The sequence below is a fragment of the Bos taurus genome, chromosome 4 (genome assembly GCF_002263795.3).
Source record: "Bos taurus isolate L1 Dominette 01449 registration number 42190680 breed Hereford chromosome 4, ARS-UCD2.0, whole genome shotgun sequence".
In the NCBI taxonomy this organism is placed as follows: domain Eukaryota; kingdom Metazoa; phylum Chordata; class Mammalia; order Artiodactyla; family Bovidae; genus Bos; species Bos taurus.
The window spans coordinates 97,937,224-97,962,430 of NC_037331.1; the positions used below are offsets into that span (position 1 = coordinate 97,937,224).

General features: G+C 41.2%; 1 protein-coding gene across 1 annotated transcript in view; it reads right to left on the reverse strand.

The window, feature by feature from the left end:
• Positions 1-2,418: 2,418 nt before the first annotated feature.
• The window catches only part of SLC35B4 (solute carrier family 35 member B4), a 35,281-nt gene continuing 12,492 nt past the window's right edge, over positions 2,419-25,207 (reverse strand). Inside the window, exons 2-10 of the mRNA NM_001192941.1 lie at positions 18,742-18,855; positions 14,592-14,694; positions 13,159-13,208; positions 10,302-10,383; positions 10,022-10,082; positions 8,287-8,396; positions 6,628-6,703; positions 3,713-3,788; positions 2,419-2,665 (exon numbers count right to left, since the gene is read on the reverse strand). Coding sequence (NP_001179870.1) covers positions 2,419-2,665; positions 3,713-3,788; positions 6,628-6,703; positions 8,287-8,396; positions 10,022-10,082; positions 10,302-10,383; positions 13,159-13,208; positions 14,592-14,694; positions 18,742-18,855 — 919 coding nt within the window. The remainder of the gene's footprint in view (positions 2,666-3,712; positions 3,789-6,627; positions 6,704-8,286; positions 8,397-10,021; positions 10,083-10,301; positions 10,384-13,158; positions 13,209-14,591; positions 14,695-18,741; positions 18,856-25,207) is intronic.

A 25,207-nucleotide genomic window follows, 5' to 3' on the forward strand; every position in this document is an offset into this window, starting at 1 on the left:
CCACAGGAAAAACCATAGCCTTGACTAGACGGACCTTTGTTGGCAAAGTAATGTCTCTGCTTTTCAATATGCTATCTAGGTTGGTCATACCTTTCCTTCCAAAGAGTAAGCGTCTTTTAATTTCATGGCTGCAGTCACCATCTGCAGTGATTTTGGAGCCCAGAAAAATAAAGTCTGACACTGTTTCCACTGTTTCCCCATCTATTTCCCATGAACTAGGATCTATTAGATTTATTTCCTTATATGCAACTACTGGAAAGAAAAACCAATTCCCAGGGCATTATGTTCTTACATGCACTCATTTCATTGAGTGAGTGCCCTAAGCTCCTCCTATGAATAAGACCAGCAGAAGTGTTTAGACTGAGAAACACACGCTCCATAAGCCAAAACCTAAAACCTCAGGAACCCAGTTAAATGCTGTCTGTGTACATTAACACTGTTTCAGTTACTAAAAATTGTAATATTTCCCATCCACATAAAAAAAAAAAAGTTATACTATTTCATATAAAGCTCTATAGTTATCCTGTCAAGACTCCAGACATGTAGCAATCAAACAGCCCCTGGGGACAGGTTCTTTTATTATACAGTAAGAAAAGTAGCTTTTGTTCTTAAGAGGCTATTTAATACATGGTATTTATAGCACCACCAGTCTGAGAAACTCTACACAGTTCAAAGAAATTAAATACCTTTTGAGGCCATGAACAAATTCACACTTAATTCAGCATCTTTCAGTATAGACTCTCACTGGCACAGCACAGATGTCAATGTCCAGAACAACAAATCAATCTGAAAACCCTGGGACTTAGATGGAGAAACAGTATCCATACCGTATGTAACAAAAAACCCGAGGCAGCTTAACTGACTTCCCCCAAAGTGACCCAGGGTTTCTAGGACACTCATCTTAGGTCCCATCAGAGAACAGCTCCTGATAGTGGAATAAACACATCATACCCTGGGTGAGCCCAGGAGACCTGGATAGCCACTTCTCTATTTAAGAACACAATCTGTGCCCAGCACAGAAGGAGAGGCCTCTATGTGCAAAAAGAGACAGGCTGGTAAGTCTGATGGACCCCCCCCCAAAGCACATCCGTGGTGAGGCGATGCAGGTCAGGGCTGTTGAAGGATGAGGAAATAGAACACTGATTTTCATGTTCTCCTCTCACCAGTGATCACAAACTACACAAGAGCATACCCACCCCCTACACACACCACCCTAACGCTGTTGTTCTTTCTCAAGATTATCCCATGGGAGGAAACCAGACCTTTGAAACAATTAGCAAAAGGGCGGGGGGGGGGGGGCAGGTTTCTACATATAAAAAAACACACTCACCCCCAAACCGGGCAAGAACATTAAGACGCCTTGTTTAAAAAAAGAAAAACCTATTTCAGTTGTAGTTTGGCCTGATACACCACACCCACACGTACTGAATATATTGGTTTACCCATTAGCCTGACTGGTCATAACTCTGAAAAGAGTTGCCAGGCAGAGATGAACCTGATTAAGCAGCATTTCAAAGACTTAACCTCTCTTCCATGTGGAACCTGCCCTGAATGCCTGGCTGGGTGTAGAGGCGGGAGAGCCCGAGGCTCTCCGAGTGCCCTCTTGGCCAGTTTCTCCTGTGTCCTCCTGGCATCACCATCTAACCTTGAGGCTAAATGACTCAGACAACTGAGAGAAGACAGAGTAAAAGTCTCTCCTTCCCAATTCATACACAACTTCTCTTTAACACTGTGCCAGAGAACTGCTGCAGTTTGTTCTAAGTACAGAAAGCAAAAGGTATGAAAGCACATAACTGTTGCATAGAGGGGGAAAAAAGGAAAAATGTGGGAGAGGATCCCCACCAGTCTTGCCCCAGTGTCCCCAGGGCACACAGCGACACCCGCTTCTTTCCCAACCTTGGGGAGAAAACCCAGCCCCACCATCTCCAGAACCTCCGTTCTCGCGGCCATTCAGTTGTTCCTGGTGAGGGTGCCTGGAGCGTCAGACTGAAAAGTGCAGCCGAGGGTGGCAGGGTGATGGAGTAAGGGGACGAGGCCCCAGGAGGAGGATGGCTGTTACAGAAGAGAATCATCAGAACAGGGAGAATCTTGTCTGAGACCATAGATATAAAACTAATAGCTCTGGGGACTCAGAATTCAGTAAGCCAGTACAGTGCTAAATACAGTGTTTGGTAAACAAAACAGATAACAAATGAACAGGGCTACCCGATAGTGGAGAACTGTTCTCTTCTCTACTTCAGGGTAGAGGGGCTTCTCCTCAGGGTCCACAAATGTGGGTCTGCAGAGCCATGAGAAATCTGAGAAGTCCCTCCCTCTGAGGATTCCCTGGTACACGGCTGGTAATTCAGCATTAACCAAGGTGAATTGGTGGCCAGGCCCCAGCCCATTAGCCTCTGGTCTCTCTACTGCAGGCCGGCCTCAGTTCTTCTTCTCCTCCTTCTGAGGCTGGCCTTTGGTGGCCCCCAGGTTGTTCCACACCTCTGTGTACATGAGAGTCCCAATGAAGACAAATAAGGTGCCCAGCCAGTGCCACAGGGTGAAAGGGTTCTGGAAGTACAAGATGGAAAAGATGAGGCTGACGAACTTGCGCAGCGTCACGACGAGGGTGACGGTGAGGGAGGCGCATTCTGTGGTGAGAATGAAGACGCCCCGGATGCACACGTACCTGGAGGAGCGGGGTTAAGGCAGTTTTCTGTAAACAACCCAGAGATTAGCAGGAGAACCTTCTGGCAAGGTCTGTAGCTTCAATGTTCATATTCCAGGAACCAGAAAACAGGGTATCGGCCACGGCTGCCCTGAGGCTCCTCCTTGATAGAATACCCTGCAGAATTACTGTCCTGCCACACCATTTATGGATCCTAACCTGAAGCTGCCTGAAAACTTCCTATGATAGTCGTTTCGGATTTTTTTTGGATTCTTCCTATAGTTTACAGTGAAGGTCACCTCCCAAGTAATGACAGAAGGTAACACTGTCAGTAAAGCTGATGACATCTCCAAAAAGGAACTCTGTAGGGCAAGCATATGAGGTGACTTCAGAGGAATGAGATCAACTACAATCTGTTCCACTGTTTCAAAGGCTCAAGGGTTTTTCTAATGGGCGTAAGGTGGTTCAGAGGGCTTTCTTTGTGGCTCAGCTGGTAAAGAATCCGCCTGCAATGTGGGAGACCTGCGTTTGATCCCTGAGTTGGGAAGATCCCCTGGAGAAGGGAAAGGCTACCCATTCCAGTATTTTGGCCTGGAGAATTCCATGGACTGTCTAGTCCACAGGGTCACAAAGAGTTGGACATGACTGAGCAACTTTCAAGGTGGTTCAAAAGAGCCATTTTAAAAATTAGGCCTTATTTAATTTGAAATCTCTTGCAGAATTTTGTGGCAGCTTGTGAAATATCCTAGGATACTGGAAAACTCCATGTAGAAATCATAGAGGATTTCTGTCACATACTAATTCTTAGTTACCCATTGACTTCTATCCCCCCACCCAGAGGTTTTCCTTCCTGGTGTCTTATGACTTACTGACCTTCCACACCGCCAGCATCTCTTTGCCCCTCTCTCCCTGCAACAAAGGAGTTCACTGGATGGGCCTGTCTCCTATTTACTGCAGAAAAGATCAGGGCAAAAGCGAAATTCATGTCACTGCACCGTTAGAAGGAAAAACATTTCTGTGGCAAAAGAGCACAGCAAAGACCACATGGCAGAGGAGTGCAAAGGATACTGAGTGATGACGTTCATGAGGAGGTAGAACCACATGATGGGCACTGTCACACCAACGACTGGAACCTGATACAGTTCTGCAGAGATTGAGAGACAGTCGTATCACTTTGGATAGCTTATGTTTTCATCCCTTTGAACACAGTAACACAGATGAACATAGTAGAGATAGCAACCTTATTTCTCTTGCAAATAGACTTGGGTCATATACTTTACTTGCCTTGATTCCAGGCTACATTGTCCTCAAGAGTCATTACACTGGTTTCTTAAAACAAATTGTATTTTAACTTTAAACTTTTTACCTTTCACCTGACTAGGACCCCACTTTACAGAGAAAGACTGTGCAACACAGAGAAGTTCAAACTGATACAGTCTTAAGTATACTTGTCTTAAGATACTTGTCTTGAGAGACAAGCCCTAAATAAATGCCATTTGGAAATATGTTCAATCCTACCAGTAATCAAAGAATTCTAAATTATTACAAGGCCATACCATTCTATATCTATTAACTTAGCAATTAAACACTTATAATAATATCCTGATCTGGCAAGGTGGTGGCAGAACTAGCAGCCATTCAGTGGGTGTAGTATAAATTGGTGTTTTCAAAATCAATTTCACAATAGGTATTAAGTGGTCCTAAAGGCATTGATTCTTATTCTCAGGAATTAGTCCTAGTTAATTCAAAAGAAAAACAAATTCAACATACATTGTGGTGGTGTTTACAATAAAGGAAAAACTAAATCAGTCACAACACCCAGTGATAAGAGCAAGGACTATGTAAGCAAAGGTACTTTAACTAGATGTGACATTATACACTTGATTTAAAAAAAAAAAAAAAATCACATAGATTATATATAGTCACATAAAAAACGCAGAACAAAAGTGAAAAAGAAAGTGTAAAATTATATTTACACAAGGATTATGACTGTGTGACAATATATGTAAACAGTGTCAGGATGGAAACTGGTAAAACGAAATTAGCTCATGTGTAGGGCAACAGAACTGTAACTTTCCTTCCTTGAAATACATTCTTATGTTTAGTTTTATATAATGAGGCTTGCACAGCAAATATGTGGGAGGAAATAAAATATTCAAAGATCAAAGAGAATAAGGACATAGTAATCCTTGAAGGATCAGTCTTTTTATATTGTTAAATTGTGTGGAAGGCTTGAATTATACGGGCTTCCCTGGTGGCTCAGACAATAAAGAATCTACCTGCAATGTGAGAGACTCGGATTCAATCCCTGGGTCAGGAAAGATCCTCTGGAGAAAGGAAAGGCTACCCACTCCAGTACTCTTGCCTGGAGAATGCCATGGACAGAGGTGTCTGTCCATGGGGTCACAAAGAGTCAGACATGACTGAGCCACTAAAACTTTCACTTGAATTATACAGCATAACTGAGTGAAGTCTAACAAAGTAATGCTGAAACATGGTTAGTACATGAACATTAATTTTCTTTTGCAAAAAATAAAAATTTATATACATATAAATAATTTCTGAAATTCTACATCTGGACTAGTGGGAAATCCCAATAATTTAGTGTTCTATTGTCTTTGAAATACTTAGCAAGTACTGAAATGAAAAGAAAGTCAACAAATGTTATTACTGTATAATAACTTGAGAGATTCACTGTATCAGCTTGCTGGGGAAAGACAATCCATATGATGTACAGTATTTAGACGGATGTTCAGTTTCCTTGCAAATAACAAGTTCATCTGAGACGAAAAAATGTATACTCAGGAATGGTTTTAAAGAAGTTGAAGGCAGACCTTAAAAGATTTTTTTATAAAAATACCCATCCCTGTGACTTCTAGAAGGAGCATTCAAGTAACTAAATCAGTATCAATCTCAAGGAACTTGATAATGTATTTATTTCAATAGCCCTCTGCTATATGGAGCCTCTTAAGAGACCTTAGAAAACACTGCGTTAAAAATCATCTATATGTCAATTATATCTCAATTTTTTTAAAAAGTCAGAACCAATTGAATAATTCAGAGCCTTAAAAACGTTCTTACATGCCATCATCACACACTTTTTTGTAGGCAAATGGGAGATACAACTTTGCAGACTCAGAGAACAGTCAAACTTCACAACTTGTGACCAGATAGCAAACAAATGTTTACTGAGCCCCTACTGTCATTCTGCAAAACACACTTACCATTTTATAGGTCCGAGCAACATAAAGCCTTAATTTTAAAAATATTTGTTCCCTGTGTATTCATTTGTCTGTATAACATGCTCTGTCTTTTAGTAGATAATGAGATTATACTGGGTTGACTAAAAAGTTTGTTCAAATTTTTCATTACATCTTATGGGAAAACCCAAAGGAATTTTGGGGCCAACCTAACATTGGTAATTTCTTTTAAGTTAACTAGCAATTATTAGCTAATGTACTAAACGGCCACTGTAAAAAGTAATAGCCAGCTCGCACTGTAGCCACCTGAACTGATTTTGCTTATTCTTGCGGCCTATCTACCCTGTTGTCATTTCTGTGCCTCCTTGCTTGGAGGCAGCTCAGCCTGTATCTGTGAGATGTGCCTTTCCTAGCAGAGGGAGGAACAGGAGGAAAGAAGCTGGAGTGCTGTCCAACTTCTCATGGCTCCAGTCACTGCAGTATTATTACTGTTTGTTTGCATTCTCAGATCATACATCCCTATTCAAATGCAAACAGCACACAAATTCCAAAGCAGAACAGAAAATTTGAAGATATTGTCTTACTTCATTGGCAAATAATTGAGAAGTGCCTGCAAAAGCTTTTGTTTCTGCAACCACTGATTAATGGCACTATATTTCAGGAAGGTGGCATGGGGATGGGTGATCTGGATATGACAGAAACTGCAGAGGTGAAGTCACGAGTAAAACTGAGATGCTGCCTCTGAAACTGTCAGGTAATTCTACTGGATAACCCCAAACTCACCAGAATTATTGAACAGAACTGCATGGTCATAAATGTCAGAAGCCAAGAAGATGAAACCAGGAAGTGGAAGGGCATGCTACAGGAAGAAACATTTCGTGTAAATTTAAATGCAAAAACATTACAGAAATATAGAGTATTTTTTACAATGATTGAAAGTTTTACAAGTTGTGTAACAAGCAATATCAAGATAAACAAGTCAGACTTGTTAAAAGTATCCAGTGCTTTTAATAGCCTCCCAGGTGGCACCAATGGTAAAGAACCTGCCTGTCAGTGCAGGAGATGTAAGAGGCATGGGTTCATTCCCTAGCTTGGGAAGATCCACTGGAGAAGAGAATGGCAACCTACTCCAGTACTCTTGCCTGGAGAATCCATGGACTGAGGAGCCTGGTAGGCTACAGTCCATGGGGTCGCGAAGAGTCAGACACAACTTAAGCGACTGGGCACATACGCAGTGCCTTTTAAAGCACTGGATACTTTTAATAAGTCCTGACATTGTATGGCATGATATCAACCTGCGAATTACAGTTCTTGCCCCATAGAAGCTGATGGTCATTACAAAACAATAGAGCTAGCATCCTTTCCTCAACAAAAGGGAATGAGAAATTGAAACACAGTCATTCTGCCCAAAGGATCTGCCTACATCTTACTATTTTTGAGACTAGTTAAACAATATAACGGATTTAAAAATTATACAGAACATGAAGGCAGATTTTAGGGAGTTCATGAAACTAATGGGAGAGACACTAGAGGACAATATGAAGTCGGGGAAAAGAAATGAAGACAGAGAGAGAGAGAGGGGAGAGGAAGCGGAAACGATAGGTAAGCAAATATTAAGGTGCCTGACACCCACCCACCCACCACCACCACCACCACCACCACAGTAAACATTTACTAAGGAATCACAGGAAACATTTACCAAGCAGTTTACTATCTGCCAGGTACTGTGCTAAAAGAAACATGGGAACCAAACAGAATGCTCCTTTATTTTTTAAACTCCCAGCCACATACTGTAGCTTGAGATTAAATATCTCAAATTGCTTGTTTGCAACTTCAGTTCAAAAGGTTCCCAGGGAAGGACTCCCTGAGGTTACTGAACCTGGAGGCAACGTTATCCCTGAGACCTTGAGGAGTTGGGCGTTATCGCAACAGAAAAGAGTGGGGAGAAAGAAGAAAGCTAGAGAAGGTGGCTCTAGATCAGCAATTTCAAACAAGAGGCGAAAGGGCAAATAATTAGCTAATTAAGCTCTCTCTCAAAGGAATAAAGCCTGTCTGAGCGGCTTACTCCTCAAACCCCCCCCAGTTCTCCCCAACTCCTGCCTGCACATCTTTTCCTTGGCATAGGGCTTTTGGAACTTCTGTTCCCTTTCCAGGTTTCCATATTGGTTTTAACTTGATTTCATCTTTAGGAACATTGGGTTCCTAGAAGGGAATGGTTGTTCCTGGCAGACACATTCTGTTCACACTGACTAATAACAATCATTTCTTGTAGAGAACCATGCAGGCTATTAAAAGTGCCAGTCAGTGGGCCCCAAAGCAGTTTACTGGATAATAAATTGATCCTTCAACTATATCAGAAAGATGGTATATCATACTTGAACTAATATACTACAAAAACAACTCAGTAATTTTCCTTTTCCCCAGGTTCAAGAAATCGCTTACATTATAAAATAAAGCCTCCTTGGAGTGTTTCCCGAATTGTTTGTACAGAGTCTCTTGGAAAATACCCATCCTTGCGGACATCAGAAGAGCGAAAGTCAGTGCCCCAATGCCTGAAAAGCAAACATGGAATTACAAACGCCCATACTAACTAACTTCTCAAAAAACATTTCTTCTTTTCTTAAAAAAAAAAAAAACATTTATTCAGTTCTACAAATATTACACACTAAATTAAACATGGACCATGCACAAAATTTAAAAAGAAATAAAAATCAACCACCATATTACCATCCAGTCCTAAATAGTTTGCTATCTTTCCCTGTATATGTTACTTAGATAGATATATGTTAGATATTGGGTTAACTAAAAGTTCATTCGGGATTTTCTAAGATCTTACAGAATGCTCAAAGGAGATTTTTGGCCAACCCAATAGATACTTTATGCTGAGATGGGATCATAATGAGTATGTAATTTCATATCTTTTTATACATGATCTTTTTCCTGGATTTTCCTTCAAGTCATTACATTAAAAATGTTTTCAAAAGTATGATTTAAAAACGGCATACTGTTCTATCATGTGGACTGTACCATACTTAAATGTCTTACAAGAGAAGAATGGTTAGATTACTTCTAATTATTTCATCATTAAAATCAACATATATCCCAAACAATAATAATAAACAAAATGTTGATTATTCCCTTAGGAGAAACTCTTATAAGGGGGATTACTGAGACAAAGGTTGTAGACATTTAAAAAGCTCAAATACATAATTTTTTGCCCAGAGAGTCTGTGTCAATTTACCATAAACAATCTATATGAATATGGCTGCCTTACTGCACCCTCAGCATCAGTGAGAATAATCAATATCTAGCCAGTATAATAGGCCAAAACAAAAAGGTACTGCATTTTGGTTTCAGTTTGCATTTCTTTGTTTAGTAAACCAGTGAGGCTGAACATAAGTTTATTGAGTATTAATTCTGTGCCCATGAATTGTGTGTTAAAGTCTTTCATTCTTATTGGAGAAAGTATCTTCCTAATAGCTCATAAAGATCTTCCTACATTAAGAATAGCAACCTAAAGGGATAAAGCTGCAAAGTCAAGAAGCAAGGAGAATCCAGTTCTTTCACTGCCACTTTTCTTCCAGTTGGTCAGTCTCCATCTCTTATTGCTATCACTGACTCTCCCTTCCCTGTAAGATACAGCAAGGGCAAAGCTCTATAGGAGTTGTTTCATTAAACAAAGAGATATCTGTATTTTTAAAAATCACCCAGGATTCTGATGACCAGTCAGGTTTGGGAACATTGCCATGTGGAAGAGCTTATGAAGAAAAGAAATCTAAGATTTAGAAATGGGTCCTACAGAAATTTGAAGAGTCAACTGCTGTAATGTGCCCTCCTTTTGTAGAAGCTTCTGCTCAGCAGACAGATCATAAAGAAATGGATGACACTCCCATTGTTCCCACAGAGTGTGATGGGCAACTAGACACAGGCTTTTCTGTCTATACTAGTGGCAACCAGGAAAACATCCATGTTGTAGAACACGCTACCATGAACACAGACATTTTCATTTTAGTTTCTTCAACCCTAAGGTTCAGAGATATATAGTTCCAGGTGCCTCTCTCTTCCATGGCATAATCTGTTGAGTTGAAGCTTCTTGCCAAGAAACATATCCCTTAGGAGAAAACTCTGAAAACAGAACTGCAGAGGCAATTAGCTTTACTGTAATTACTGTACTTGCCTAGCAACCACCACGCAAATGCCTGGAATCCATCATTCTCAGTTGAGCTGGACTGGGAAGTCTAGGAAATAAAAAAACATATGAGGTACAGAGACCAGAACTACAGGCAAGGGGCCTTGATACAAGGAAAATATTTATGTTACCCATTTCCCTCCATAATTCTCTTTCGAAGATGTAAATCCTTATATTACATGAGCACTTACATTTATTGTATCATTAATAAGTACCTGGGCACCCCTGATGAGGAGTGAATAGAAATCATTTGTGAACAGACTCTTACCACCTGCTTTGCTGACATGAAAGTGCAAACAAATATCCCCACAGACACCAGGGCAATGGAGGTATATTTGAAGATACTGTATCTGCAAAAATAATAAAAAGAGCACAGATATGAATTTCCACATGATGCTGACAGTAAGATGGTTCACGAAAGTACAGATCACCAAGACATGATCAAGGGGATCACTTTTCAGCACAGTCCACCTAAGTCTGTGCGTGAAAAAATCAGGATACTACTCATTTCTAGACCACACCCTTTCTGGTGGTGTCCAAGACTTGGTACACCAGTAGACTGTTTCATCAGAAAACAAAAAAAGGCATATTAGGCACGACAGCCCATTCTGCTCTTGCGTCTAAATGAAAGCCTGACAGATCTTAATATAGAATTCCTGTTGCTTTTCCTGGTTTCTGGGGCCCAAACCTAGTGTGAGGAGACATAGCCTGCAGAGGAAGGACAGGACAGAAGGACTACCAGGACAAGCAGCAGGATTCCACACTCAAAAAAGAATTCAACTGTCCCTTTTCAGGGGAGGGTGTTGTCTTAATGTCTCTTAATGACTTAAATATTGTTTTTAAATGTTGGCATAGTTGGATAAAGCGAGTAATACTAAACCAATAGGACTATTAGCAGGAATAATGGTGGCATTTCACATTAACTAAAATAGTATCAATTAACATCCCTCTCAGGCTCTTGGTGATGAAGCAAAAAGCCTCCGGCGACAATGAAGAGACATTAAAACCTTACATCTGAAATTTTCTACTCAAATATTTTGTATAGTTCTGGTCACAGCATGTCAGAAAAAGGCCAAGGGGTGACTAAGAACTGGCTAAGGGGTGGGGCAAGGAGCCAAAAGCACCACTCTAGAGAAGAGGGGTGGGTGAGGAGACAGGCACTGCTGCCGCAGATGTATAAACAGACGGGAGCTCTTCAGTCTGCAATGATCGGAGAGAGGTCTAAAATTCAGGTCTGAACAATCATGAAGAACACAGTTAAGGTGAAGAGAGGTTTGGTTTTCAAATCCTGGAATGGGGAACACACTATAAACTTGAAGGGGTGCTACTCAAAATAAGCAAAAGGAGATGATAAATGACTAATCCATGATATAGATAGTTAGCTTAGAGAAGTTTCTGCTCTCTGGGTAAGACCCACTGGACAGAGTCAAAAACAGAGAGAGAGAGATGACAGACTCAGAACAGGTTCTTAAGGAAAAATTAGATGTTTGATAAAGGCCCCTGACATTTGGGGTATGTCAGAATATTAACGCATTCCTTTTATAGTAAGTTCTGTATCCCTGCTATGCACCAAAACCAAAGGTTATGAAGACCACAGGTCTGTCCCAATGTGAATTTTACACTACCAAGAAGCACAGGGGTCACTTCAAAGGTAATGAGCCTTGAGCATTATCTCTGTATGCTTGAACAGAAGAGCCTGAAAAAGCAATCACTACAAGGGTGCTCTCATCTGGGGAGTATCTGAGCCTCGGGAGATAAAGAGCTCATCACCAGGAGCCAGCAGGACAGGACAATTACCCTTTTCATGACCCAGTCCTTTTCAGCATAGGTTCCCATGCTGAATTGACAGCTACTTTCCAAGCTGGTACAGAGTTCCAGTACTGGGATTGGGTATGGACTACATTGAAAAGCTGGCACCAACTCACATTTTTGGTCCTAACAGTGAGGCTGAACTTTCCCTAAGAAATGTTCCAACCTGTATGTGCTGTCTCTGCCCCTTGCCCCTCCTCCTTGGGCGTGAGGGGTGAGGTTCTGAAAGAAGGTGAGACACAAATCCCTGGAAACAGCATCCCAGGTACTGCTACTTTTTTTTTAAAGATTGTTTTTTGATGTAGACCATTTTTAAAGTGTTTATTGCATTTGTTACAATATTGCTTCTGTTTTATGCTTTGGGGTCATGTGGGATCTTAGCTCAACCAGGGATGGAACCCGCACTGCCCGAATTAGAAGGCAAAGTCTTAACCACTGGACATTCAGGAAAGTCCCTCATGTACTTCTGATACTTCCCAACTGTACCCAGAGAGAGCTGCTCATGATAGTCACAAAGATCAGTCCTAAAACTTTTCCTTGCCTCTTCTTGGCCACTTGGGCCTTTGTTAGGAATCTTCTTTGTAATGAGTATGATTATTCCTTAGGTTGCTATGTTGTATGCTTCCTAGGAGAGCACTGTCCCACAGAACTTTGGTAAATCTGGAAATGTTCCACATCTGGGCTCTCCAATATGGTCACCACTAGTCACACATGACTAGAGAGGTGGAGAAAGTATATATTTTATTTTATTTACTTCTTAATATTTAAATTTAAGTGTAAATAGTCACATGTAGGCAGTGATGACCACGTGGGACAGTGAAGTTCTAGATCAATTTGCTTCATAAGTTACTGTTGTTATCTAGTTGTGAAGTTGTGTCTGATTCTCTGTGGACTATAGCTTGCCAGGCTCCTCTGTCCATGGGATTTCCCAGACAAGAAGCCTGGAGTGAGTTGCCCTTCCCTTCTCCAGGGGATCTTCCCAACCCAGGGATCAAACCTAGGGCTCTTGCATTGGCAGACAGATTTCTTTACCACTGAGCCACCAGGGAAGCCTGGCTTCACACGTTAGTATGGTACTAAAGATTTAATGACAAGAGTCTGTTAATTCTACACAGAGAAAATGCTGCTCCAAAGACACAGACGGGGCCTCTTCCCTGACCCACTGCCTCAGGAGTGGGCCTCACTGTCACAGACAGAACCAAGAAGCAAGGCAGATGGCCAAGAGCAAACTTATCACCTCTATGAGAAAAGGGATCCAGACAAAATTGGGGCTCAGGTGAACCTTCCTATATACAAAATAAAAGAGCACTGCTTACCTTTTTTTCAAAATGATAATTCCTAGAATCATGTTGGCAATTAGAGAACCCTGTAAAGAGAGACAACAGTTTTAGTGCATGAGGGAAAGAAAATAATGTAATTCAAGACAAACATGAACATAGACAAGGGGGAGAAACAACTGCAAAGATGGAGGTTAGGATTAATAACTAGTGAGAATCACTTGTTCTTAGGACAGCAAAAAGGACAAACTATAAAAATCTACCTCAGAAAATAACAACACCTTTTAAAGATGACATTAAGAATAAAAACGATCAGTTCCCAACATGGTCACAGGTGAAGCGAGGGCTAGCAGGAATATTACAGACTTATTTTTGGCAGATTTTCTAATTAATTGTTGTTGTTTGTTCTTTATTTGCTAAGTCATGTCCAACTCTTTTGCAGCCCCATGGACTGTAACCCATCAGGCTCCTCTGTGCATGGAATTCTCCAGGCAAGAATACTGGAGTGGGTTGCCATTCTCCTGCAGGGTATCTTCCCCACCCAGGGACTGAACCCAGATCTCCTGCTTGACAGGAGGACTCTTTCCTACTGAGGCACCTGGGACACCCACATAATTCACAGGAGCCTTAAATAAGCTTCTCCCGAGCTGTTTGACTGAATGAAGTTGTGCAGGGACCTCTCTGTCCTCTCAAAAGGCATCAGTCAGCCAGCAAGTGTTTATTGAAAGTCTACTCTGTGCGCAATGCTCTGAAGGTCATCTTAGTTATTATAATCAGCTCTGGAAAGTTCCTTTAGGGAAATCTCACATTTCATCTCACAAAAATCTCAGGCCACACAAAAAAGTTATTATTCCAATTTTCACCCATTTTGCATTCCTCTACAAGCCTAACTACATTCCCCTTTGAGTTTCTCTCTGGTTCTTCAGGAAACACTCTGTCCTTATTTATACACAGACTAAACGAAGCTCTCCTACCATGCCTGAGGCAAAGACGAAAACCTCTGCTGCTTAAGGAGAAACCCTACCTTCCTCAACAATATCCCTTCAGCTAATTATCTCAAGTCTCTGCTTTCAAAAACCAGCAGAAAAAAGAAGTAATCTATACCACATACTAGAAGTAAATATAATTTTACAGAAGAAACAAAAAGTGATGAGAACATAGTTAAACAACATTCATAGCAAGACTGAATATAAAACCAACCAGAAAATTAAAGGCAAGATCTGTTATCTGGGGAAATTTTAACTTTTCTTTTATTAACTGCCAATAAGCCCTCTGATAAATGAAAGTAAACCATCCACCTTCACATTTCTGTCTTTTTGCCTTCCATCTCAGATGAAATTCAGTCTCTTTTCATTCATCCATGAGACCTAGTCTTACACCCTAGACTTTACTTCCTATAGGACCTTTGAATTTAACGGACCCACTTAACTTCATTTTCCAGAGGAACATATGCATGTGAGTCTGAGACTTACAGATCTAAATATCATGTGCAGGGGCATGGCAATGTTGAGATTCAGGGCATAGTTGTTCACCACGCTGACGGTGAAGAACATGGTCACCATTACGGCGTAGTACCTGGGAGGCAGAGACAGCAGTTCATCGTCACACAGGGTCCACAATTTCAGGAAAATCAAGTAGGCTAGGAAACACATATTTTTGATTTTAAAAGTATTGTGCTTATCTTCTCTATGTTAAAAGACGGTATCACTACCACCTTAAGTCAAATACCAAGTATATGTGAAAATACTTCACAAAGCTACACTAACACAGAAAAGGTTTGAACTATTGAATGTGACACTATTTTAATATTCTTCCATAATGATAAAAAAAAACAACAAAAAAATTTAGGGACTCTAATCACTTAGATAAAGGGATAAATACAAATGAAAAAATTTTATATTTGTATGCCCCCATTTTGAGCTAGAAAATACTTAAGATGACTTTCATATAAATCAGCTTAAGCCATTTAAAATGTTTTTTTTTTAATTTATTTTTATTTTTTATTTTTTTTAAAAATGCTTTTCTCTTTTGGTAGGCTAAACATCAGCAATGTCATACAATTCAACCTAATATATTCAAAATGAGAAAAACTGTATTTGAAGTATCAATTCAGTTGCTCAGTTGTGTCTGACTCTTTGTGACTCCAAGAACTAACTACAGCAGGCCAAGCTTCCCTGTCCATAGCATGCCAGGCTTCTCTGTCCATCACCAACTCCTAGACAGTGCTCAAACTCATGTCCATCGAGTTGGTGATGCCATCCAACCATCTCATCCTCTGTCATCCCCTTCTCCTCCTGCCTTCAATCTTTCCCAGCATCAGGGTCTTTTCCAATGAATCAGGTCTTCACATCAGGTGGCCAAAGTATTGGAGTTTCAGCTTCAGCATCAGTCCTTCCAATGAATATTCAGGACTCATTTCCTTTAGGATTGACTTGTTGGATCTCCTTGCAGTCCAAGGGACTCTCAAGAGTCTTCTCCAACACCACAGTTCAAAATCATCAGTTCTTCAGGGCTCAGTTTTCTTTATAGTCCAACTCTCACATCCATACATGACTACTGGAAAAACCATAGCTTTGACTAGATGGACCTTTCTTGGCAAAGTAATGTCTCTGCCTTTGAATATGCTGTCTAGGTTGGTCATAGCTTCTCTTCCAAGGAGCAAGCGTCTTTCAATTTCATGGCTGCAGTCACCATCTGCGGTGATTTTGGAGTCCAAGAAAATAAGGTCTGTCACTGTTTCCATTGTTTCCCCATCTATTCGCCATGAAGTGATGGGACCGGATGCCATGATCCTAATTTTTTGAATGTTGGGTTTTAAGCCAACTTTTTCACTCTCCTCTTTCACTTTCATGAAGAAAGAGGCTTTTTAGTTTTTCTTCGCTTTCTGCCATAAGGTTGGTGTCATCTGTGTATCTAAGGTTATTGATATTTCTCGCAGCAATCTTGATTCCAGCTTGTGTTTCATTCAGCCCGGCATTTTGCATGATGTACTCCACGTATAAGTTTAATAAGCAGGGTGACAATATACAGTCTTCACATACTACTTTCCCAAATTGGAACCAGTCTGTTGTTCCATGTCTGGTTTTAACTGTTGCTTCTTGACCTGCATACAGATTTCTCAGGAGGCAAGTAAGGTGGTCTGGTATTCCCATCTCTTTAAGAATTTTCCACAATTTGTTGTAATCCACACAGTCAAAGTTTTGGCATATCAACAAAGCAGAAGTAGATGTTTTTCTGGAACTCTCTTGCTTTTTCTGTGATCCAGTGAATGTTGGCAATTTGATCTCTGGTTCTTCTGCCTTTTCTAAACCCAGTCTGAACACCTGGATGTTCTTGGTTCATGTACTGTTGAAGCCTGGCTTGGAGAATTTTGAGCATTACTTCACTAGCATGTGAGATGAGTGTTGTGTGGTTGTTTGAACATTCTTTGGCATTGCCTTTCTTTGGGATTGGAATGAAAACGGACCTTTTCCAGTCCTGTGGCCACTGCTGAGTTTTCCAAATTTGCTGGCATATTGAGTGCAGCACTTTCACACAATCATCTTTTAGTATTTGAAATAGCTCAACTGGAATTCCATCACCTCCACTAGCTTTGTTCATATTTGAAGTATTGGGTTGGCCAAAAAGTTTGTTTGGGGTTTTTTTGCAAGATGTTACAGAAAAACCTGAATGAACTTTACAACCAACCCAAAGCAGAGCTAAAGAATTCAGGGCAAACATGAACAAGTGGTTCCATATTCTTCAGGAAGTGTTGGACGTCTTTGAGCACAGAATCCCATCCTTTTACCCTTTTGCACATCTGGAGAATGGACACACTGAGTCTCAAGTTACCTTCCCTAACAAGAACCAGTTTTGTGTTCCTGGTGAGGTAGAGGGCTCTCTGCCCTCATAGGCAGCCATGCCAGTGCAACATTAACCCAGTCTGGGAAGTTTGAAGAGCTTTACAATGAACGCAGAACCCAGTAATACAGACATACAAAGTTACTGCTAAGAGCAATTTTACAGCTTCTGAATAATAAACTGTTAGTCATTTTACAAGCTTTTTTGTCCAATTTCCCTTGTCCTGTCTTGAAAAGATGCCATTTGGAGATAGAGTTCATCAAGTTCTTTCAGGATAATTAATTCCAACTATTCCACATCACTGCCTACATATTGCACTGCCTAGAAATTGCTTGTGGGGATGAATGACATGAGCAAGATTTTGATGATGCCTTCTTCACAGATAGAAAATAAAATAGCCAGCACAAACTGCACACATGGGAGCACGGCTGTTAGGGCAAGTTCATGAGGAGCCTCCAAAGGCAGGTTAGGGAGTTTGGGCTTCACTCTGAGTCCAGTGGTGAACCCTGAGCACTTGTGAGAGTGGGTGCTATGATACAATGGTAGGAAGCTGACATGGAGGGATGAACAGGTGATGGGCAGGAGGTCAGCCTGCTAGGCTATTAGTATAAAAGTTAAGGCAAGAGTGAAAATGTTCTTGAGGTATGCTACTGGCTGCCAGAGTAGAAAGAAATAGTGGAAGGAGGAGGAGAAGAAGGACCAGAGGAATAAAAAAAAGGTTGGGGCACCTACTCTGATGTAAATGTTGGTCTTGGAATGAGAAAGTTTTATACAGATACTAAAGCCACTGGGGGACGGGGGTATTTATCCTACTAAATACTCACAACTGGATGGATTACACTTTGTTTTTGTGTGCATGTATCTTTTTTTTTTTTTAATTTAATTGAACAACAGGACCTAATGTATAGCACAGGGAACTCTACTCAATATTCTGTAATAGCCTATACAGGAAAAGAATCTGAAAAAGAATAGATATATGTTTATGTATAACGGAATCACTTTGCTGTACACCTGAAACAAATACATTGTTAATCAATGCCACCCCAATATAAAATAAAAATCAAACTAAAAAAATAATAAATACACTTTGATTTCAAGTATCTCATAGCAAGAATGCTGTTTTTCAATACATTGTTTATTATAAGATCTGCCTTGTTTGTATTTGGCCCCATGAGTATAATTACACAAATTTGGACTCATGGATGGAGGTCTGGAAATAAGAATCTTACCTTAACTTGCCATTCATTTTGTTTTGATTGAGGCGAAATTCACATAACAGGAAACCAACCATTTTACAGTGAACAATTCAGTGGTATTTAGTATTATGTTGACCAAAAAGTTTGTTCGGGTTACAGAAAAACCAACCCAATATATTACAATGTTATGTAACTACCACCCCCATCTCCAAAAGCCATTCGTTTTTTTAAAAGTAACAACAGTACGACTCTTACCATATTTGGTTACCATCACGAGGATAACACACATAAGTACTTAAAAACTGGCTACCACACTAGGCCTTTAACTGACCATATGCCAGACACAGAAGATACACAGACACACACACACACACGAGTTATTTTAAGTGTTGTGGCAGGAACTGTATTCTAAAAACAGGCTCCCTGGAGTTTCACCACATATTAAATTCAGAAAATGAATTATTCTACTGATATCTTTGATATAAATCTTATAAAAAGGATGCCTCACATTCCTTTTATATGGTTACGAGAAGAATAGCTGTTAAGTTTTTTAAAAGGGCTAAAAGAAGACTTCAACGTGCCATACCTTATTGGGATAGCCGGACGCTTCCTTCCCAAATCAGCCTCAAAGAGGAAGCCTTCCACAGCGATAAATAAAAACTGTGCAAATGTCACAATGTTCCCACATCCTGGGTGTTTCCTGTGGAGTGGATAACAGAAAGGAAAAAAAAAAGCACAGAAAACTGAGCTAAAGGGCAGTGAGACTTGTTTTACTGGTAGTTCAGAATAACAGGGAAGATGGATTTCTATTACCCACTGTCCATCTTTATCTGCGTTTTCATATCCCATGGATCTCACAAACACAGCAACAGACCCACAGAGAAGAACATCAGCTTTCTTCCTTCACTCTTCCGAGGGTGCAGCAGGCCAGGAGGAAGAACCACTCTGATAATGCTCATTCCAAGAACTATGATACAACTTTCCCAGTGAACTGTAGGAAGTTAGTCATAGGCTCTCAGTGGGATCCTCACTTAACCAAGAGGGCTTTAGTCCAGATCCTTGTCAGCTTGGACACAAAGTCCAGGGACAGAAATATGCTCAGGTCTCCTGTACTGTTTTAGCTTCCCTTGTGGCTCAGCTGGTAAAGAGTCCACTTGTAATGCGGGAGACCTGGGTTCAATCCCTAGTTTGGGAAGATCTCCTGGAGAAAGGAAAGGCTACCCACTCCAGTATTCTGGCCTGGAGAATTCCATGGACTGTATAGTCCAAGGGGTCGCAAAGTGACATGACTGAGCCACTTTCATTTTGACCTGTAATGTTTACATATCCTCCCGACCAGGAATCTCCAAAACTGTTGTCAATCAAAGACTCCTGTCCAATGTTGACCACAAGAACACTACCTTAGACAGAGACCCGATGCGGGCAACAACTGGTTGGGGGGACAGGGACGCGGAATCTTACTCTTTTTCTAAGTATAAAGCACAGGATAAACATACAGCATGTAAGTCCATTTATAGTGTATCTGCAGAGGGATGACTAGGGGAAAAAATATGCCCACAAAGGGTCTTTTGTGGGCACTGGGGGAGGGGCAATGATGAAGACAAGACTGAGGAGCACTGCTACAGTCTACCAGTCTCCACCATCCTTAACACAAATGTGCTAGGCACTCAACATACATCCTGGAATTCACTGGAACCTCTTCAGTCATCTATGCAAGGGTTGCGGGATCTTCCACAGTGACGCTTAGGAACAAATCTACAAGGTAGTAAAATTCTCTGACATTCCTCTTGAGGCACTTTGTGAAAGTTAGTTACTTAATACGTGTGGTTTGCTTTCAGCCTCATTTAGCATCATGTAGTGCTGCCCCATCACTGGAAGAAGGACAAAGTGAGCAGCTGTCTTTGTTTTCCTGAATCTTCCACAGTGCTCACATTACCATTATTCCCATATTATGAAACAGAGCCTCCCAATTCTATATCCACATCTTAACCAAAGACATTTACTCAAGCCTAGTGATTAGAGGGATTTAACAATTATTATATATTAAAATAACATTATTTATTAACAACTCCATTCTCTATCGGTGGTGTGTGCGCGCTCAGTTACTCAATCGTGTCCTACTCTCTGACCCCCTATGGACTGCAGCCCGCCAGGCTCCTCTGTCCATGGGATTCTCCAGGCAAGAATACTGGCGTGGGTTGCCATGCCCTCCTCCAGGGGATCTTCCTGACACAGGGACTGAACCCACATCTCCTGCACCTACTGCATTGCAGGTGAATTCTTTTCTGCTGAGCCACCAGGGAAGCCCCTATTGGTGGTATTAATATCAAAATAGCAATCCCAAGGATCTCATTCTTAAACCCACTAAATAAAAATAACTATGCCAAGCATAAGCCATTCCTGTATGGAGCTGTGCTTTCCATCTGAAGCGGAACTGTTGCTCCTCTCTAGGCTCTACTGCTTATGAAGGCTTCCTTGAAAACTACTGCTCTGTATTCAACAATCTATTTTGGCACTCCTTATGTTTGAGGGACAGGGCGAAACATTGCAGGAATTCACACATAATCATATAAGTCATTTCCCTCATTCAAGGAACTAATCAAGACTATGAGCCTAAATATAAATGACAGGAGAGGGAACTTTAGCTTTAGCACAGCTCTCTTCAACTCCAGCTGAAATGAAAGTGAAAGTTGCTCAGTCCTGTCCGACTCTTTGCGACCCCATGGACTACACAGTCCATGGAATTCTCCAGGCCACAATACTGGAGTGGGTAACCTTTCCTTTCTCCAGGGGATCTTCCTAACCCAGGTCTCCTGCATTGCAGGCAGATTCTTCACCTTCACCAGCTGAACCGCAACGGAACCCCAAGAATACTGGAGTGGGTAGCCCCTATCCCTTCTTCAGCAGATCTTCCAGATCCAGGAATCAAACCGAGATCTCCTGCATTGCAGGCAGATTCTTTACCAGCTGAGCCACAAGGGACTCAGGCTAGGCTGCTCTTTAAAAACCTGTAAGCCTGAGAAGCCTCACCCTCCTCTGTGGGGTTGGGCCCTGGAATGTGCACTTTGAAAGCTTCCCACTAGATCCTAATGTGCACCCAGAGCTGAGAAGCACTAGGGTAGGTCTGGGAGGTCTAGGAGTGTGTGTGTGTATAAGACGCACAAGTCTTAAGGGCTGCCATGGGGCTGAGAGTCCGTGTGCTCCACAGAACTTGTGCATGCCAAGTTGCTACAGTCACATCTGACTCTTTGTGACCCTACGGCTTAGAAGCACACAGTGACATGCAGGATCCAGCTCTGCCACTTACCTGATGACGGCGGAAGTTAATTACCCTAAGTTTAGTTCCCTTATCTTTAAAGTGGGAACAGTACTAGTGCCCAATCTCCTTGAGTAAATAAGCCAGTCCCTGAAATGCACCTGACGGAGGGAAAAGGCAAAGAGCAGAACACTAGGATGCCTCCCAACCTAAGTATAGTAACTCTTTTAAAGACATTTATACTGACCAGGTTTTCTCACCTGTAAAATAGAAGTGATGTATTTTTAATGTCATAGTGAGGATTCAATGAGAAATCAACAATCACAGGACTCGGTCCAAGAAGGGCTCATGATACTTTTTGCTTTCCCTTCCATTTTCTCTTTATCAATGGCTTAGGCCAATTCAACTAATGAATAATTATTGAGAACATTCTGCATGTGCAGTTAAGTGCTGGCTGTGAGGGAGCTGCCAACTAAAATGAGACATGATCCCTGCCAAGCATGGATGGAGTAAGAGGCAGAAGGAACCCAGTGCCCTGATCCTTCTTCCTGGATGGTTAAAGGGTGTCCTGTTCATCTTCATGCTTCCAGTCTCTGGGCACTGAGTCTGGCCTTCACTCAAGCAACTGAAGCAAACATGACCTAGAATATTAGGATTGTATGAAAGTTAAAAAGAAACTACTTCAAAAAAAAAAAAAGGATTCCCTTTAAAAGTATATTCTTCCTATCCTATCCAGGACATTTTAAAGTGCATCATAACAGGATTGGATCAAGATGGCAGAGGAGTAGAACGTGGAGCTCACTTTCTCCCACAAATACATCAAAAATACATCTACGTGTGAAACGATTCTCATGGAACACCTACTGAACACTGGCAGAAGACCTCAGACTTTCAAAAGGGCAAGGAAATCTCCATGTAACTGGGTGGGACAAAAAGAGAAAAGAGAAAGGAATCGAGATGGGAACCTGACCCCCTGAAAGGGAGCTGTGAAGGAGGAAAGGTTCCTGCCCCTGGGAATGGCCCTCTCTAGTAGGGAGATCAGCCAGGACAGAGAGGGAGCTTCGGAGTCCTGGAGGAGAGCACAGCAACTCATCTGTAAAAGGAAAAGAGAAAGACCCGCATAGACGGTCAGTGTTGCCCAGCTCTCCCCAGACTGAGATGCTTCTCTACTGGGGTGGGTGGGGGCTGGGTACTGAGGCTCGGGTTTCAGAGCTCAGACTCTGGGGAGAGGACTGGGGTTGGCTGCATGCAGACAGCCTGAGAGGGCTGGCTAGGATGTGGTGTGCCACAGGCAAGGGAGTATGGGAAGATGCTTGGGCCCACCAGCGAAGCAAGGCCATTGTTGGGGGGTGCGTGAGGAGGTGGTGGGCCCACCACAGGAGCTTCCTTCTCTGAGTACACTCTCAGGAGGCAGGGCACAGGCTACTTGAACTCAAGGAGTCCCAAGGAAAGAGACACCATCCAAACCTAAAACAGCCCTCATGCCAAAAAATATTAAACTCACACAAGCTATGCAGGGATGCTCCCACATACAAATAGCCCTCCAAGACTACAGTAGATAGTTGTTTTTTCAAAACTCATAGAGTAAGAGGGATATAAGCAAAATGAAGAAGCAGAGGAAACACTCCCAATTAAAAGACCAAGAAGATTCCCCTGAAGGAACAATGACATAGATCTCCTCAGTCTAAAAGACACCAAGTTCAAAAAGGAGGTAATCAAAATACTGAAGAAATTAAGAAAGGCTATTGACAGAAATGCAAATTACTGTAAAAAAGAACTAGAAACATAAAGAGGCAAGAAAAATTTTTAAATTCACTTGCCAAGACAAAAGTAGAGCTAAAGGCAATGGACAGCAGGATGAATAATGCAGAAGAAAGAGTAAGTGACCTGAAAGACAGAATAATGGAAATTACCCAATCAAAACAGCAGACAGGAAGCCAAATGGAAAAAAAAAGAATGAAAGCAATATAAAAGACTTGTGAGATAATATAAAGCATGCCAATCTATATATATTAGGTATTCTAGAAGGAGAAGAGGGATTGAAAATGTATTTGGAGAAATTATGGCCGAAAACTTTCCAAACCTAAAGAAGGAAACAGATACTCAGATACAGGAAGCACAGAGAGTACCAAACAAGATAAACCCAAACAGACCTATACCAAGACATATTTTAATAAAAATGGCTAAAGCTAAAGAGAGATTTCTAAAGACAGAAACAAAAACAGTCAACTATAGGGCTTCCCTGGTGGCTCAGTGATAAACAACTGATCCAGTAAGATCCCACACGTGATGTAGAGCAACTAAGCCCATGTACCACAACTACTGAGTCTGTGCTCTAGACCCTGAGGGTCACAACGATTGAAGCCCGCACTTCAGGGCCTGCACTCTGCAACAAGAGAAGCCAGCACAATGAGAAGCCTGTGCACCGCACCTAGAGAGAAGCCCCTGCTCGCTGCAACTAGAGAGAGCCCGCACAGCAACAAAGACCCAGCAAAGCCAAAAATAAGTAAATAAAATTACTTTTTAAAATGAGTTAAGTATAAGGGAACCCCCCATAAGGCTATGAGCTGATTTCTCCACAGAAACACTGAAGGTCAGAAGGGAGTGGCAAAACATATTCAAAGTCTTGGAAGGGAAAAATATGGAGCTTAGATTACTCTACCCAGCAAGATCATCATTCAGAAGAAATAAAGAATTTCTTAGACAAGCAAAAACTAAACAAATACAGCAACTTTAAAAACTATCCCAAAAGAAATATTGAAAGGGCTTCTCCAAATAGAAAAAAAGCAAGACCATATAGGAAGGAGGAAATCACAATTGGAAAGTAAATCATTTAAATTGGCCAGTACACAGATTAAAAAAAAAAACAACCTACTTGTGAAAGTGATGATCAACACAAGGAACAAGAAAAAGATAAACATGAAAATGTAAAAAAAGACACCAAAATCAGAGGGAAGGACAGTAAGAAAATACAGATTTAAAAAAAAAAAAAAGTGTTTGAGCCTATAGTCTGAAGCAATCTAAAGCAATATGAAGGGGTTAACACAATTGGGGAAAAAAAGGTGGGCTACCACAAATCGAAAACATTGATTCTCAAAAACCAAAAAGAAGAGAACACAAGCATAAAATATATCAAACCACAAAAAGAAACAGAAGAATCAACTGGAAAACAAAGTTTAAAATGACAATAAATACATGCTGCTGCTGCTGCTAAGTCGCTTCAGTCATGTCCGACTCTGTGCAACCCCATAAACGGCAGCCCACCAGGCTCCCCCACCCCTGGGATTATCCAGGCAAGAACCCTGGAGTGGGTTGCCATTTCCTTCTCCAATGCATGAAAGTGAAAAGTGAAAGTGAAGTCGCTCAGTCGTGCCAGACTCTTAGCAACCCCATGGACTGCAGCCTACCAGGCTCCTCTGTCCATGGGATTTTCCAGGCAAGAGTACTGGAGTGGGTTGCCATTGCCTTCTCTAATAAATACATATGTATCAATAATTACCTTAAATGTCAATGAACTGAATGCTCCAATCAAAAGAACAAAGTGGCAGACTGGATTTAAAAACAAGAGCCTACAATATGCTGCCTACAGTATGAGACCCACCTTAGGGCAAAGGACACACATGGGCTGAAAGTGAGGGAATGGAAAAAACATATTTCATACAAATGGAAATGACAAGAAAGGAGTTGCAGTACTCATATCAGACAAAATAGACCTTAAAGCAAAGGCTATAAACAAAGATAAAGAAGAACACTATATAATGATTAAAGGATCAATACAAGAAAAGTATTTTACACT